The 14,330-nt window shown below is 46.6% G+C and overlaps 1 protein-coding gene across 6 annotated transcripts in view; it reads left to right on the top strand.

The window, feature by feature from the left end:
• The window catches only part of SLC13A3 (solute carrier family 13 member 3), a 93,045-nt gene that overhangs the window by 47,240 nt on the left and 31,475 nt on the right, over positions 1-14,330 (top strand). For 4 of the 6 annotated variants that reach the window (XM_060122352.1, XM_060122353.1, XM_060122354.1 and 1 more), the window contains exons 3-6: positions 197-462; positions 3,151-3,311; positions 11,045-11,111; positions 13,818-14,003. In XM_060122352.1, the coding sequence (XP_059978335.1) occupies positions 227-462; positions 3,151-3,311; positions 11,045-11,111; positions 13,818-14,003 (650 nt within the window). In that variant the 5' untranslated portion in view covers positions 197-226. Of the gene's footprint in view, positions 1-196; positions 2,034-3,150; positions 3,312-11,044; positions 11,112-13,817; positions 14,004-14,330 lie in introns of those variants that run through there. The other 2 variants (XM_060122355.1, XM_060122357.1) reach the window with 2 other exon arrangements.

Below are 14,330 nucleotides of genomic sequence, written 5' to 3' on the forward strand. Positions count from 1 at the left end.
GCTTCCCCATTTTATAGTTGAGCAAAATGAGGCTCAGATAGGTGACACCACTGGCTCAAAGTCTGAGCCTTGGGCACTTATCCTCTCCACTGCCTCCCCGAGGAATGGGCCCTGATGGGCCCTGCTCCAGGACCTCTTCTCCCTCTGCCACCCAAAGCTCTGCTGACCCTCCTGGGCCTGCATCTCCCCCCTGCAGGAAGGTCGCTGCCTGTTCGTCATCCTGCTCATGGCGGTGTACTGGTGCACAGAGGCCCTGCCCCTCTCAGTGACGGCCTTGCTGCCCATCATCCTCTTCCCCTTCTTGGGCATCCTGCCCTCCAACAAGGTCTGCGCCCAGTACTTCCTGGACACCAACTTCCTCTTCCTCAGCGGTCTGATCATGGCCAGCGCCATCGAGGAGTGGAACCTGCACCGGAGAATTGCCCTCAAGGTCCTGATGCTCACTGGGGTCCAGCCGGCCAGGTAAGGCCAGGTAATGGGTCCAGCCCAGAGGTGGCGAGGCAGAGGGACCACATCTCTTGGAGCCTAAACCCACTCTTCCTGCTCTGGTCATCCAGGGCAACAAACTCATCATGTCCCACCATCCACTTGTTTATTCATTTCTCAAATATTTAGTGAGCCACTCTGTGTGCCAGACACAGGGCTAGGCCCTTGGGCAGTTCTCAAAAGTATGTAGGAATCACATGGGAATCAGTTGAAATGCTGATTCCCAGACCTCACCCCCAGGGATTCCTGTCCAGTAGTTCTAGAGGGGGCCATATTAGCAGTTTGACTCAGACTACTTGGGGCTGAATCCCACCTTTCCTGCTCTGGGAGGTGACTTAGGCTCTCTTTGCCTGTAAAATGATGATGCAGTAGCTTGGACCTGCACAGTAAATGCTGGCTGTTATCATCCTGGTTTTCTATGTACCAGCCAAGGTGACATGGTGGGTGTGGAGTGGATGGAAAGATGGCCTTGGAGAGGCAGGGAGGTAGGGTCCATTCCTAAGGGCCTTGGGCCCCCTAGCTAGGATTCCAACTTTTATTTTAAGATGATTGAATGGCCTTTAAAATAAGGTCATTGTTGTTCTTTTAATCTTTTTTTTTTGCAATTTGTTGAATCTTAAGGATTCCTTCCCAGTAATGTTTTTAAATTCATAAAGCATAACACATAGGATTTAAAACAACAACCACAACAATTACAGCAAAATGCACTTATCCAAACAATTTTTTAAAACCACACAAATTTGTGATAGAATACTGTATGTACTTCTTTATTAACACAATAAATGATGAGATCTAGCAACAGCCTCATAACTGTAGTTTTGAGGCAGTTCTGAGTGTCAATGATATTCCAAGATGTCTCAACTATTATAATGTGATACGGAAGTGTCTGTGATCTTTACTGGTAACCAACAACCCTTCTAACAGAGGAAAAATTTTTTTAATTAATTAATTAATTTATTTTTGGCTGCATTGGGTCTTCGTTGCTGCACGCGGGCTTTCTCTAGTTGTGGCGAGCGGGGGCTACTCTTCATTGTGGTGTGCGGGCTTCTCACTGTGGTGGCTTCTCTTGTTGTGGAGCACAGGCTCTAGGCGCGTGGGCTTCAGTAGTTGTGGCATGCGGGCTCAGTAGTTGTGGCTCATGGGCTATAGAGTACAGGCTCAGTAGTTGTGGCTCACGGGCTTAGTTGCTCCTCAACATGTGGGATCTTCCTGGACCAGGGCTCGAACCCGTGTCCCCTGCATTGGCAGGTGGATTCTTAACCACTGCACCACCAGGGAAGTCCTCCCCTTCTAATAATACTGAACTTTTTTGCCTATGTTTATCACTGAAGGAAATATTTAATTTCTATTAGATGTTAGTAAAATAGAGGTATATTTTCCCCTAGCATGTCCATTCTGAATTATATCTATGGCCTCCTTGGTTATCAATCTCTGCTTTAAAGAATTCCAAGCTGGGGAGTGACATGACCAGATTTGCATTTTTTTAAAAATTCCTCTTGGCTGCCATGAGGGGATCAGATGAAGGTGAGAAGCCAGATGCAGCCCAGGTAAGAGACTGTTCTGGGGATCCAGACGAGAGATGGTGCCACCTTGGACTAGGGTGGTGGCAGTGGAGATGGGCTGAATGGATAGGTTTGAGAGCTCTTTTTGTGGTGGGGATGGGGGTGGCGATGAGGGAGAAGGAGGTTCTGAATAACTCATGGTTTTCTAGCGTCTGCTCTGGGCCAGGCATTCTGCTAGGCTCTGTAGCTGTTTCCTCATGGAGGAACTGTCAGTCCTATGGGAGAGATTCCATCTATAGAACTGATCCCAACACAGAGCGGAATTTAATACCTAAGGGACACATGGTGCAATATGAGCCCACATGAGAGATATAGGGTGACTTCTTGGAGGAGGTTACATTTGGCCTTGAAGAATGGATGAGGCTGCTGTCAAACATGTTTTAAAGTTACAACAATGAAAACGGTATGGCACTAGCTCAGAAATAGATTTTTAAAACACAGAATAAATAATCTGGAAGAAATTGAAATCCGTGGGAAAGGGAAGGATTCAAGAAGTGGTGGGTGTTGGAATAATTTGTGTATTCTTTAGGAAAAAATTCTACTTAGATCCGACTTTGTTCTATACAACTAAATAAATTCCAGGTGGATTAAGAGTTCAATGTAAAGAAAAGCAAATCACTAAACTTAGATTCCTGTTGGTGGGAGGGACCAAGCAATAGCAGGCAGGCAGGACATCAAGGCGTGTTTGGGAGCTGGCGAGAAACTCAGCAGAGCCTGAGCAGGGGTGCCTGGGAGGAGTGGGAAGGGAAGGGGGAGAGAGGAGGCTGGGAAGGCCACTTAGGGTGAAACAGTGGAGAGTCTTGGTGCCAAACCAAGACACCTTTATTCTGCAACGGGAGCTATCCAGGATTTGTGGGCAAAGGAGAGAAAATGTCAGGGTTGGTGTGTCTTTAGAACTAATTTACCTTGGGCACCTGAGGTCAGTTCACTTATATACACTGAGTCAGTTTCCTTAGATCTAGAATAAGCGTGGTGAATGGATTTGGTTCCCACTTGGTCACTAGCTTGTCCTCTCTGGGCCTTAACTTTCCATGTGTAAACAAGTGGGATACAAGCCAGAGGCCCCAGTTCTAGATCGGCCTCTGACTCCCTCTGTTCCCAGGCTCATCCTAGGGATGATGGTGACTACGTCCTTTCTGTCCATGTGGCTGAGCAACACGGCCTCCACTGCCATGATGCTGCCCATCGCCAGCGCCATCCTGAAGAGTCTCTTTGGCCAGGAGGTTCGTAAAGACCTCAGCTGGGAGAGTGAGGAGAAAGCAGGTGAGTCTGTGGGAAGGGACTGGGAGGAACTCCACCGAGGTGGAAGAGTGGGAGTGGGGACATCCAGAGGGTGTTGGGGAAGGCCAAGGGAATGCACTTATTGAGCACCTACTCTGTGCCAAGTTTAATAATAGTAACTGAGAATTCACTAAGTCAAACCATGGTACCTTTTTTAAAAATTTACATTTATTGAGTATTTACTGTGTACTAAGCAATGAGTTAAACACTTTACATACATTAACTCCTTGGCCTCTCAAAACAGCCTCATGAAGTAGGTACTATGCAACTTGAAACAATGATGAGATTTATTTCAATGAGATTGGCAAAAATAAGAAAGCTGGATAGTGCCCAGTGTTGGCAGGAATGGGAGCCATTGGAACTCTGTGCGCTGCTAGACAGTGTGGACAGTCAGCCTTTCTTAAGGGCATTCTACAAATATTTGATCAAATTAAGAGTGCGTATACCCTGGAACCCAGAAGTTTGGCCCTGAATGCAAGTGCTAAAGGCAATCTGACACGGGTTCGTGAGGAGACACATGTGACCATGTTTAGTGCAGCATTCCCTGTGGTATGCTGGTTAGGGTTCAGGTTCGGGTTAGGTTTAGGGTTGTGGTATGGCCACCATCGCCAGTAAAGGAGGAGATTGAGTGTGGTGGGTGCACGTCACCGAGCACTATGCTGCTTTTAAGAACAAAGAATTAGAGGGACATATAGTTATAGAAATAAATCTCATAAAACCTAGTTGTGATTGGAAAAGCCAGGAGATATAGAACACAATATCGTTATGTAAATTAAAAATACTCACAAAGGACGAAATGTTTGCAAGAACATAAACAAAGGAAAAGCTACACATTAAACGCATCCCAGTGGTTGCTCTGGGAAGGATGGGATTGGGAAATGGGGATAAAAGGGACCAAATTAATAAATAAAACAAAAAGAGTGGCCTTGTGCCACAGATAGTGAGAATGTGCCGTGAAATGAGGGATTGGATTCACTTAAATCTCTGAAACTGTGTTCTAAAGAAAACAAAACACAAGTAGCTGCCATGTTTTTAAGTGATTAAATGAGAGTTCAGAGAGGGGAACTGACTTCTCCAAGTCACACAGCGAGCAAATGGTAGAGCCCAACTTTGCACCCAGGCAGTCTGGCTGCAGAGCCCACTCTCTTCCGCATGAAATCAGCTGCATCAGTGAGAATTCTTTTGGCTGCAGGTAAAAGGATGCCTGTCTGCCAGTGACTTAGAGAACAAGGGTTTATTTTCCTCAAATGTCAAAAAGTCAGAGAAGGGCAGTTCCAGGGTCATTTCAGAGGCACAAGGATGTCAGGGCTGTTCACTGGTATCTCTGTGATTCCCTTGGTCTTTCCCTCGTGGTTGCAAAATGGCTGCCGCATCCTGAGTCTTGGGGCTGCCAGCTGCCCCCACTTTACCTACTTTATACCCTGAGCTTCCAAGTAACAATCACCGATGTTAGTACTGAGTACTTACTTTTATGCAAGGTCTCATCTAAGGGCCTTACATCTGAATGACGTGGAGCTAGCTTTGACCTCATTTAGAGCAATGGAAATGGAGGAAGAAATTTAAAAAGTGGTTAACGTAGTCCCCAAGGTCACATAATTCCAAAACAGCAGCTCTGGTATTTTGAATCCAGGTTGGTTGACTTTAGCGCCTGTACTCTTAACCTCTGTTGTTCTGCCTCCCATAGAAGATGTTTTTTCTAAGAGTTTAGTGGCAAAAAAAAAAAGAAAAAAAGGTATGAAAGCCAGTTCCCTCATTATATGAAAGAAGATGAAAAACCTGAGACTCGAGAAGGGGAAGGGACTCGCCCAAGGTCACACACAGCGTCATGCGAAATCCAGAGTCTTTCCCCTTATGCTGCAGGATGTCAGGAGGCAGGAGACCCTGGGAGGCTGGGGCAGACCTCTGCTTTCATAGGCGGCGGGATCAGAGATCGGGGATTAGTTAATGATCAGCCCCAAGACCTAAAACGGGTAATTCCAGTGCAAAGAGAGATGTTCTCTTTCATCCAGTTTCTGTGCTCTGTCCTGGTGGCAGGAGGTAAGGACAGGAGTGGAGGGAGTGGAGACTCTGTTTATGGGCCAGGATAGGGGCGAGGAGGCTCCTGGAGGCTTTCCTGGAGGCTTTAAGTCCCTGAGGGACACCTGGAGCAACAACTATAGGGATGATGTGAGCTACCATTTCCTGAAGACCCACCCTATGCCAGACACTGGGCTAAACTTTTCATACCCATTAGCTGATTTAATCTTCATAACAGTACTATGAAGTAGATGACACCCATATTACAGACGAAGAGACTGAGGGTCAGAGAGGCAAAATGCTTTGCCCAAAGCAACATGGTGAGTTAGTTACTGAGCTTTGTCTGAATCTGGAATCTGTGCTTACAAGCCAGAACAAGATAGAGCCCGGGGCAGGACGGGGCTCGCTGGACAACACCCTAGGGATCCTCAGCCTTGGAGGGCAGCCCTGCTGCTTCTCTTCAGTTCTTTTACACACTCTGCTCCTTGCACTGCCTGGGGGACCAGGGCCACATGGGTGGTGGCTTCTCCTTCTACATGCATGTTCTCGTTAGATCCTCCACTTCAGCCCTTCAAGGGTGGCGCTGTCATCATGCCTATTTTACGGAGGAGGAAACTGATGCACAGAGTGGTGAAGTATTTGCCCAAAGTCCCTCAGCCAGTAAGGGGCCCATTTGGCTTTTGAATCTAAACTCTTCCACTCTCCCCCCTCCTTTTTTCTGCCCAGAGAAGGCTAGGCTGCCACCCATGCCTTTCCTTTAGGAATGCCCAAGACGCTCTCATTCCAGAAGCAGTCTTGTCAGCGGAGTTAAGCATTGTCCTCCTCTTGCCTCTTCATCCATGAGGCTGTGAGAGGGGGCCTCTTCCTGAGGCTCTTCTCTCATCTATAAAATGAGGACAAAACCACCCATTTCGTACATATCGTTGTCAGGCTTACATGAGAAATGAGAGCCTGGCACATAGACATGGTTAATACGTGGCAGTGATACTATTGCTATTATATAAAAACCAGTATAAGAGTTCCAGGAATTGGAAAGAGTGGGTAATAAGACCCTACACCTTGATTCAGGTTGAAGTTTCCTATGACTGCTAGTTGAGAAGGATTTATTACCCGTCTCCTCCGTGGACTCCAGGTTCCATGGGAGCTTGTGTCGGTCTTTCTCATTGCTGTGAACTATAGTATTGTTCACCTAGAACACCGTTTGGCACGTAGTAGATAATCAATAAGTGTGTGAAATAAATAAATAAATAAACAAACCAGTTACTGAACTGTTCTATGCCTGTTTCCTCATATATAAAATGGGGATATTAATCCTTACCACCCAGGTAGTTGTGGGCACTAAGTAAATTAATGGATGTAAAACTGCCTATCCTGGGGACCTTTGACTTCCCCTGGGGTGCTATTTACCTAATCTGATACAAGAACTCTTTCCTGAGAGCCTTCTGTGTGCCAAACTTCAAGAACATTTCAGTCATACCAGGGAGGTTCAATTAGAGTTAGCTGTTCCAGGTCAGAGGCAGGTGGGTGCCTTTGGAGGTGGGGTGAGATTCAAGGGGTGGGGAATCAGTAGTCCTGGGAACAAGCCGACTCTGCCATTTACCCAGTGGGTCATCTTTATCCCACGCTTCCCCCGTGTCTCTGGGCCTCAGTTTCCCGAGGTGTAAAGAGGAAGGTAATAACCCCTGCCCAGCTCTCCCAGTCTGTTCTGAGGCTGCCGTAAGATGACAAATGTGAAAGTTCTCAGCTCCCCCACCCGATATAAACTCAGGGATTGTTATTATTTGAATAAGATCTTACGTAAACACCGAGCTCCTAACCAGCCTGCGATTTCTGGACCCAGGGAAGTCAGAACCTTTGGAGACTTTGGCCTGTTTTCGTGTGGTCACTTGGGTCAGTGTGGTCACAGGAGGTACAGGGATGACCCGGGATAAATGGTTAAGAGTAGCTGAGCTGCTAGGGGCTGAGTAGCACCTTGGTTTTCCAAGTTTTTTTCAACTTCATCTTCATTGGTTTTATCATCATCATTAGAAAAAAATAATGCTTGGTATCAAATTTTTTCATATTACTAATTTGCATAAAGAAAAAGTGAAACTCCCTCCTTCCTAATTTTAATTACTACAGATAATTACTGTTCATAGCCATGTGTGTATGAATAGCTTCCTCTGCCTCGTCTATAGCACGTACAGTTTTGTATCAGGGCTCTCCAACTCCGATGCTGGCAGCAACCAGCTTCCATGGCTGAGGACTGTGGCAAACTGGGGAGCACTCACCCCCTCCAAGGTCATGGGCAGCCACTGGAGGCTTCAGTTCCCCATCTCTAACTTCAGGGGAGCCTTCTCAACCCTGCCTGCCCCAAAGAATGACCTACAGAGCTTTTAAAAATACTGAGTCCCCAGAGCCTCTAAACCAGAACCTCCAGGGTGGGACCTGGGCATTCTCAGCAAATTCTAATGTTCATCCAGGGCTGAGGAAGGTGGCCTATTGTTATACCCGAGATGCTGGTGAGCTCTGCGGACATCTGATGCTCCGTGACAGCCATTCCCAACCCGGGTGAGAAGGGTACAGAGAGAGCTAGAGATGGGTGGGGGGTAGGGAGTCACTGGGTTAGGGTTCTTCCTGTCTGGCCATCCCCTGGGGAGCGACTTTGCCCACCAGCATCAGTGTCCTATTAACAGTCCTTCACTTCCTGCTTCAGTGCCCCGGCCTCTGGCCCCGTGCGTTGCATGTGGACGTGTGTTCCCATCACGGGAGCCCTGAAGCCCTTGTCCCCACGGCCCAGGGTGAGCTGATCTGAATTTAGCCTTCCGACCCCTGCTGGTGGGTCAGCCTCAGGCACAGTAAAAATGGCCCAGTCAGCCACCATGGAATGCTGCTCCCTCGTGGGACCAGCAGGAAAAGAACAGCCCAGAATGGAGAAGGGAAGGGACTTCCCCAAGCCCCCTGGTGAGACAGAGAAAGAACTGAGGCTGGAGTCTAGACCCTTCCACCCAGTCCACGTGGCCAAAGCCCCCCAGGAATACATCTGTAGTTAAACAGGTTGAGTTTGTTATCGTTGCTGCAGTGAGGGAGAACACACACCACGGGCGACTACAGTCAACTCAGAGGGTGCTAGAAAGCACCTCTCATAGGATTTGGGCTTTGGTTGGGTCATTTTGGATGGGGATGGGGGCTAAGAAAGTAGGGTTTGCTCTAGATTGGGTGCTGTCAGAGACTGGTGACGATTCTGTGATTAGGCAAGAAGTAACCATTTATTTAGCAAGAGAATTGGAAGCTTGATATTTTGTGGGTGGCAAGTGGCTTTGCACTTAAACGAGATTATGAGGTGTCCTTGCTCTGGCTCATTTTATCAGTCTCAGAGTGACTTTGTCTGAAGTCGGTGATGTGTGAGATTGTTTAGGTCCAACAAGAGAACGATGTGTCTGTCGTATCTGGGTCAGACAAGTTCCAGACTTCAGGGACCACTCTTTTATTCTTTCTTGGTAGTAACCCACATTTTCCAAATCCCCACTAGTGCTCAGATTCCTGTTAAATTTTTAAAATCAGGGGCTGGCAAACTTGGGCCCACTAAATCTAGCCTGCTGCCTGTTTTTCATGCAGCCTGTGAGCTAAGCATAGTTTTAATGTTTTTAAATGGTTGGATAAATCAAAAGAAGAAGATTTTGTGACATGTGAAGATTATATGAAATTCGGTTTCAGTATCCAAAAATAAATGTTTAGTCACACTAGTCATTTCTGTATTGTCTACGGCTGCTTTCATGATATCATGGCAGATTTGAGTGGTTACAACAGAGATCATATGGCTTTTCATATTTACTACTGGCCTTTTACAGAATAAGTTTGCTAATCCCTGCTTTAAATGACGTTTTAGTTGTTCAGGTTGCTATGACAAAAATACCAGAGACTGGTATTTATTTCTCCCAGTTCTAGAGTCTGCAAAGTACAAGATCAAGGCGTCAGCAGATCCGGTGTCTGTTGAGGGCCTTTTTCTGGTTTGTAGACAGCCATCTTCTCACTGTGTCCTCACATGGGGAAAAGGCAAGGGAGCTCTGTGGGGTCTCTTTTATAAGGGCACTAATCCCATTCATGAGGGCTCCTCCCTTATGACCTAATCACCTCCCCCAAACTCCACCTGTTAATACCATCACATTAGGGATTAGGTTTCAACATATGAATTTTGGGGGTGATGAAAACATTCTGTCTCTAGCAAATAAGTCAACTCTAATCCTCTTGATAACCCTAGGGGAATTATTACTTCCATTTTATGAATTAAAGATGTTCAAGGAGATCAAGGGATTTATCTAAGCCAGAGTTTCTTAACTTTGGCACTATTTGACATTTTAGGTAGGATAATTCTTTCTTGTGGGGGCTGACTTACGTCCTGTAAGATGTTTAGCAGCATCCCTGACCTCTGACCACTAGATACCAGTAGCACCCCAACTCCCCCCATCCCAGTTGCAACAACCAAAATTGTCTCTAGACATTGTCCAATATCCCCTGGAGGCCGAATCGACCCCAGGTGGGAACCACACTGATCTAAGGTCGCAGAGCCAGTGATGGAGCTAGGACTTGAACCCTGAACCCATGTGTTCAGCTACCAGTCACACTTCCAATGCCCTGGGATGGATTCTTTTGCTCTTGGTGATGGTTTCAGCTGCCGAAACTTTTAATCCCTTCAGTTGTCTCCACGACACTCCAAGGCTCCTCCGGGGAGACTGGCCTATCAAGCAAGGGCTTCTTTAAAAACGAAGTCAGATCCTGTCCTGACTCTCCTCTGCTCAAACACTCCTCTGGCTCCACTCCCATCTGGCTCAGAGGAGAAGCTAAAGTCCTTACTGTGAGCCCCAAGACCTCTGTGTGATCCACACCACTTCCTGCCGCCTCACTCCTGCCACTTCTCCCACCTCTCCTCCTCCTTCATGCCCCTCCAGCCCCACTGATCTCCTTCCTGCTTCCCAACACACCAGACACACTCTCACTTCAGGCCTTTGCACTTGCTGTTCCTGTTGCCCCCACCCCTCTTCCCACAACTCTTCAGATGATTGGCTCCTTTTTATCCTGAGGTCTCAGCTCAAGTGCCATCAGCTCATATGTCTGCTCTGTTGACCTGATCACAATAGTCCCCCTGCTCCTCCTCCCCACGCTGCAGTCACTTTCCATCACATTGCCCAGTTTCATCTCCTCTGTCACTTTCATCACAACTGGAAGTTTTCTTTATTTGGTTATTGTCTGTCTCCCTTTCTAGAATATAACTTTCATGGGAGCAAGGACACTGTCCTGTATTATTCACTGTGTACCCCAAGCTCATAGTCAATAGTACACAGTAGGTGCTCAATAAATGCTTTTTGAAGGTATGGCAGACTGGGGTCACCCATCCCATTGCTGACCCATTACCACTCAGAGCTAGTCTTTCCCAAACATCCCTTTGACAATGACAGCTCAGGTTAGCCTAGGCTTGAGTTATGGGTTGTCAAGCAGCCTTGCAGTGAACTCCCTGCCCACGGGCCTGAAGACCTCTCCAAAAAGGGATGGGTGGGACAGGAGGATGGAATTTTGAGTATCTTTTTTTTTTTTTTTTTTTTGGATCCAACGACTAGTATAGGTCAGGACCTGAGGAAGCACTCTGATTGACTGCACAAGAATGGGACACTCCTGTCCCATTTACTACATCACACTAAAGACATCGTGTTCTTTCCTCCTAGCTGCTGTGCGGAAAAACGGCCTGCATACTGTGCCCACGGAGATGCAATTTATTGCTGGCACAGAAGAGTGAGTTCCTGGTGAAATTCACAGAGGAGCCAGTGCTTGATCCAAGGAGATGATGAACAAGAATTCAACGCTCCAAGCAATCCTCCGCCTACCCCCCAGTTTTTCTCCAAATGACCTAATGCCCAAGTTTCCACCATTTATAGCTTTGGCTCCAGGCTCCTTGAAAAAAGCAAATGTGGGAAGCACAGGGGAGCACATTAAATCCCTAAAGGTCTGCTGAGGTGCAGGGTCTAGAAGGAGGGACCAGAAGAACAGGAGGCACAAGCCACACGACAGTCGTGGAGGAGAGGGTGTACCAGGCCAAGCGGCTCCAAAGACAAAAATATCCTGAGACGCCCTTCGCACTTGTGTGACTTGAGAAGTATCTTGACACTGACAGCACATTTAGTCTTTGGTGTCTTTTGTATATGGCAGTGTGGATAAGATCTGGGTGCTTAGAACCATGCAGACCTGGCTTTGAAGCCTGGCTTTGCCGCTTACCGGCTCTGTGATTTGGACAAGTCACTTAACCTCTCTGAACCTCAGTTAGTTTCACTTACCAACTGGACATGATATCAGAACCCACCTTATAGGGCTGTTTTGATATTAAATGAGAACATGTAGCTAAAGCAGGTTTCTGGGCCTTCCATGTACGGATGGTAATGCTTGTTGTTAATGGCATTGTTATCTCGATTTAATGGTGATGAAACAAACAGCAGGAAGTAAAGTGACTTGCTCAAGGCATTGCTGGGCATCGGTCAGGTCTGTTTCATTCATTCAACAAATTTTATAGAGAGCTTACGATGAGCCAGGTACTGTCAGGGATACAGCAACAAACAGAAAAAAAAACCCTGCCCTTGCGGAGAAACAAATACACAGTAAAATCCATAGTGTGTCAGAAGGTTGGTGAGTGCTATGCAGGAGAACAAAGCAGGAAAGCAGGCTAGGGATGGGGTTGGGGTAAAGGGCAGTTTTTAAATGTGTGGTCAGGGAAGGCCTCACTAAGGAAGTCATTCTTGAGCAAACGGCTGTGGGAGGTGAAGGATCTGTGGGAACAGGGTTCTCAGCAGAAGGACCAGCAGGTGCAAAAGTCCTGAGAGTTCAAAGCAGCCAGGAAGCCAGTGTGGCTGGACCTGGGGGTCAGAGAGATTGCTTGTGTGGCAGGATGATAATGGTAGGGGGCAGAGCATGTGGGACCTCATCAGCCATTGAGGTAGCTTTGACTTTGAATGAGATGGGAGCTGGTGGAGGGTTCTAGCAGAGGAGGGACCTGATTTTACCTGAGTTTATCTTATCCCATGGCCTGCGTTCCTTCCTGGCACCTTGTTTGGGGGCTTTGAGTCCAGCTTTGAGATATGGGTTCTATAGTTGGCCCAGCTACTCACTACCATGCAACCTGGGAACCACCTGCCCATGCAGAGCTTGTACTGAGTCTTTTGGAAAAGAGCTGATCCCCACTCTCTGGAACTCCGTGTCCACTGGATGCAGTCCCCAGCCCCACTCCGGGCCTCCGTTTCCCATCCAAACGAGGGAGGGAGTGAATGAGACGAGCGTGAGGGCCCTTCCCCTCTCTCATTCTCCTGTGAGGCTCAGTCTGGTTGGGGCCCCAGGTCTGAGGGAGGCCACAGATTCCTGACCAGGCCTCTCACCCTGAAAAGTCAGGCCAAGGCATCTGTCTCCAGCTGCTTCCAGCCGTTGTCTTCCTTTCAGACCCAGATCACATCCCCACTGCCCTCTGGGGAAGGGGCCCCTCATGTTAGTAATTAAGGCCTGAAGATATTTGAACTATCTTTCATTCTTTAAAAGAAATTGATTTGTTACGCAGGGACAATTCTTAGTTTTATTCGCTTATAAACATTTTATAATTGCACAAGTAAAAAGAAAAAAAACTCTTAAACAAAAAGAAAAATGTGCTCAGTATCTCACTCCCGAAGATAGATTAGAACAGTTAAGTAAATACGATTCTAGACTGTTTCTTGATCTCTCTATATATACATAAGTGCATTTCTGTATTTAAAAAAATTGATCACGCTACATATGCCACTTTATAACGCATCATCTCACTTAATGGAGTGTAGTGGACATCTTTTCACCTCAATAAATTTGTGTCAACATCATTATCTTTTAACCATATAATTAACAATTCTTAATTTTATTTTTTCCCCAAACTCCTCAACTATATCAGGAAAATAACCCAGATAGTACAAATAAAAACTAAACGAGGGAAAAAATCCATAATTCCGTCCCCAAGAAAGGCACCAAAACAACTTTGTGTATACCATTCTAGATTTTTATTAATATTCATATATTCATGAAATATGTGCATATTTTTAAAATAAAAAACTAAGTAGTGCTGTTTCCTACCTTTTCACTTTATATAATGGACATCTTCCATTTTAATAAACACCCATCTACATCACCATTTTTAATAGCTGCGTTGGTATTCCATCCAGAAAGAGGATCATCTTTTTTAGCCAATCCCTTTTTGATGGATGTTTAGGTTGTTTTCCATTTAAATTATATTTAATACCAATTATTACTTTAGGACAACTTCTTAGAGTAGAACACTTAAGCTGAAGGGTTGCACATTTTTAGAGGTTTTTGGAGCCTGTGCCAATTGCCTTCTGGAAAGTTCACTTAGCTCTCCCGTCCTGGGCAGTGTGTTTCCCCATAAGGCCAGGAATTCTGAGTGTCTTCTGAATGGCTTCTCTTTGGATTTGTTTAAAGCAAAGACTGTCCTGAGGAGGCGGAGGCTCCAACGGATCTCCAGGCTAACTCTAAGAAGGAGGAGGAATATCGCAGGAACATCTGGAAGGGCTTCCTCATCTCCATCCCCTACTCGGCCAGCATCGGGGGCACCGCCACCCTCACGGGCACGGCCCCCAACCTCATCCTGCTTGGCCAGCTCAAGAGGTAAAAGCCAGCGCCCCACCCACTCCCCAGCACTGGGGTTTCTTTTCCTTCTATTCTTCTCCTCCTCCTTCATCCAACATTCAGGGGTGTCTGTTGAATGTCTTCTATTGGCCAGGCTCCGGGGACCCAGCGATGCACAAACCCCAGCAAAGTCCTTACTCTGGGGCACTTCCATTCTGGTGGGAGAGACAAGCAATACAGGAAAAAGCGAAGGAATATATAATATGTTGGTGTGACAAGTTATGAAATAAAGCAGGATAATGGAGTAGAGGTGACAGGAGTGATGCTGTTTTATGTAGGTTGGTCATGGTTGTGTGATCTCTCTGA

The sequence above is a fragment of the Lagenorhynchus albirostris genome, chromosome 15 (genome assembly GCF_949774975.1).
Source record: "Lagenorhynchus albirostris chromosome 15, mLagAlb1.1, whole genome shotgun sequence".
NCBI classification, from domain to species: domain Eukaryota; kingdom Metazoa; phylum Chordata; class Mammalia; order Artiodactyla; family Delphinidae; genus Lagenorhynchus; species Lagenorhynchus albirostris.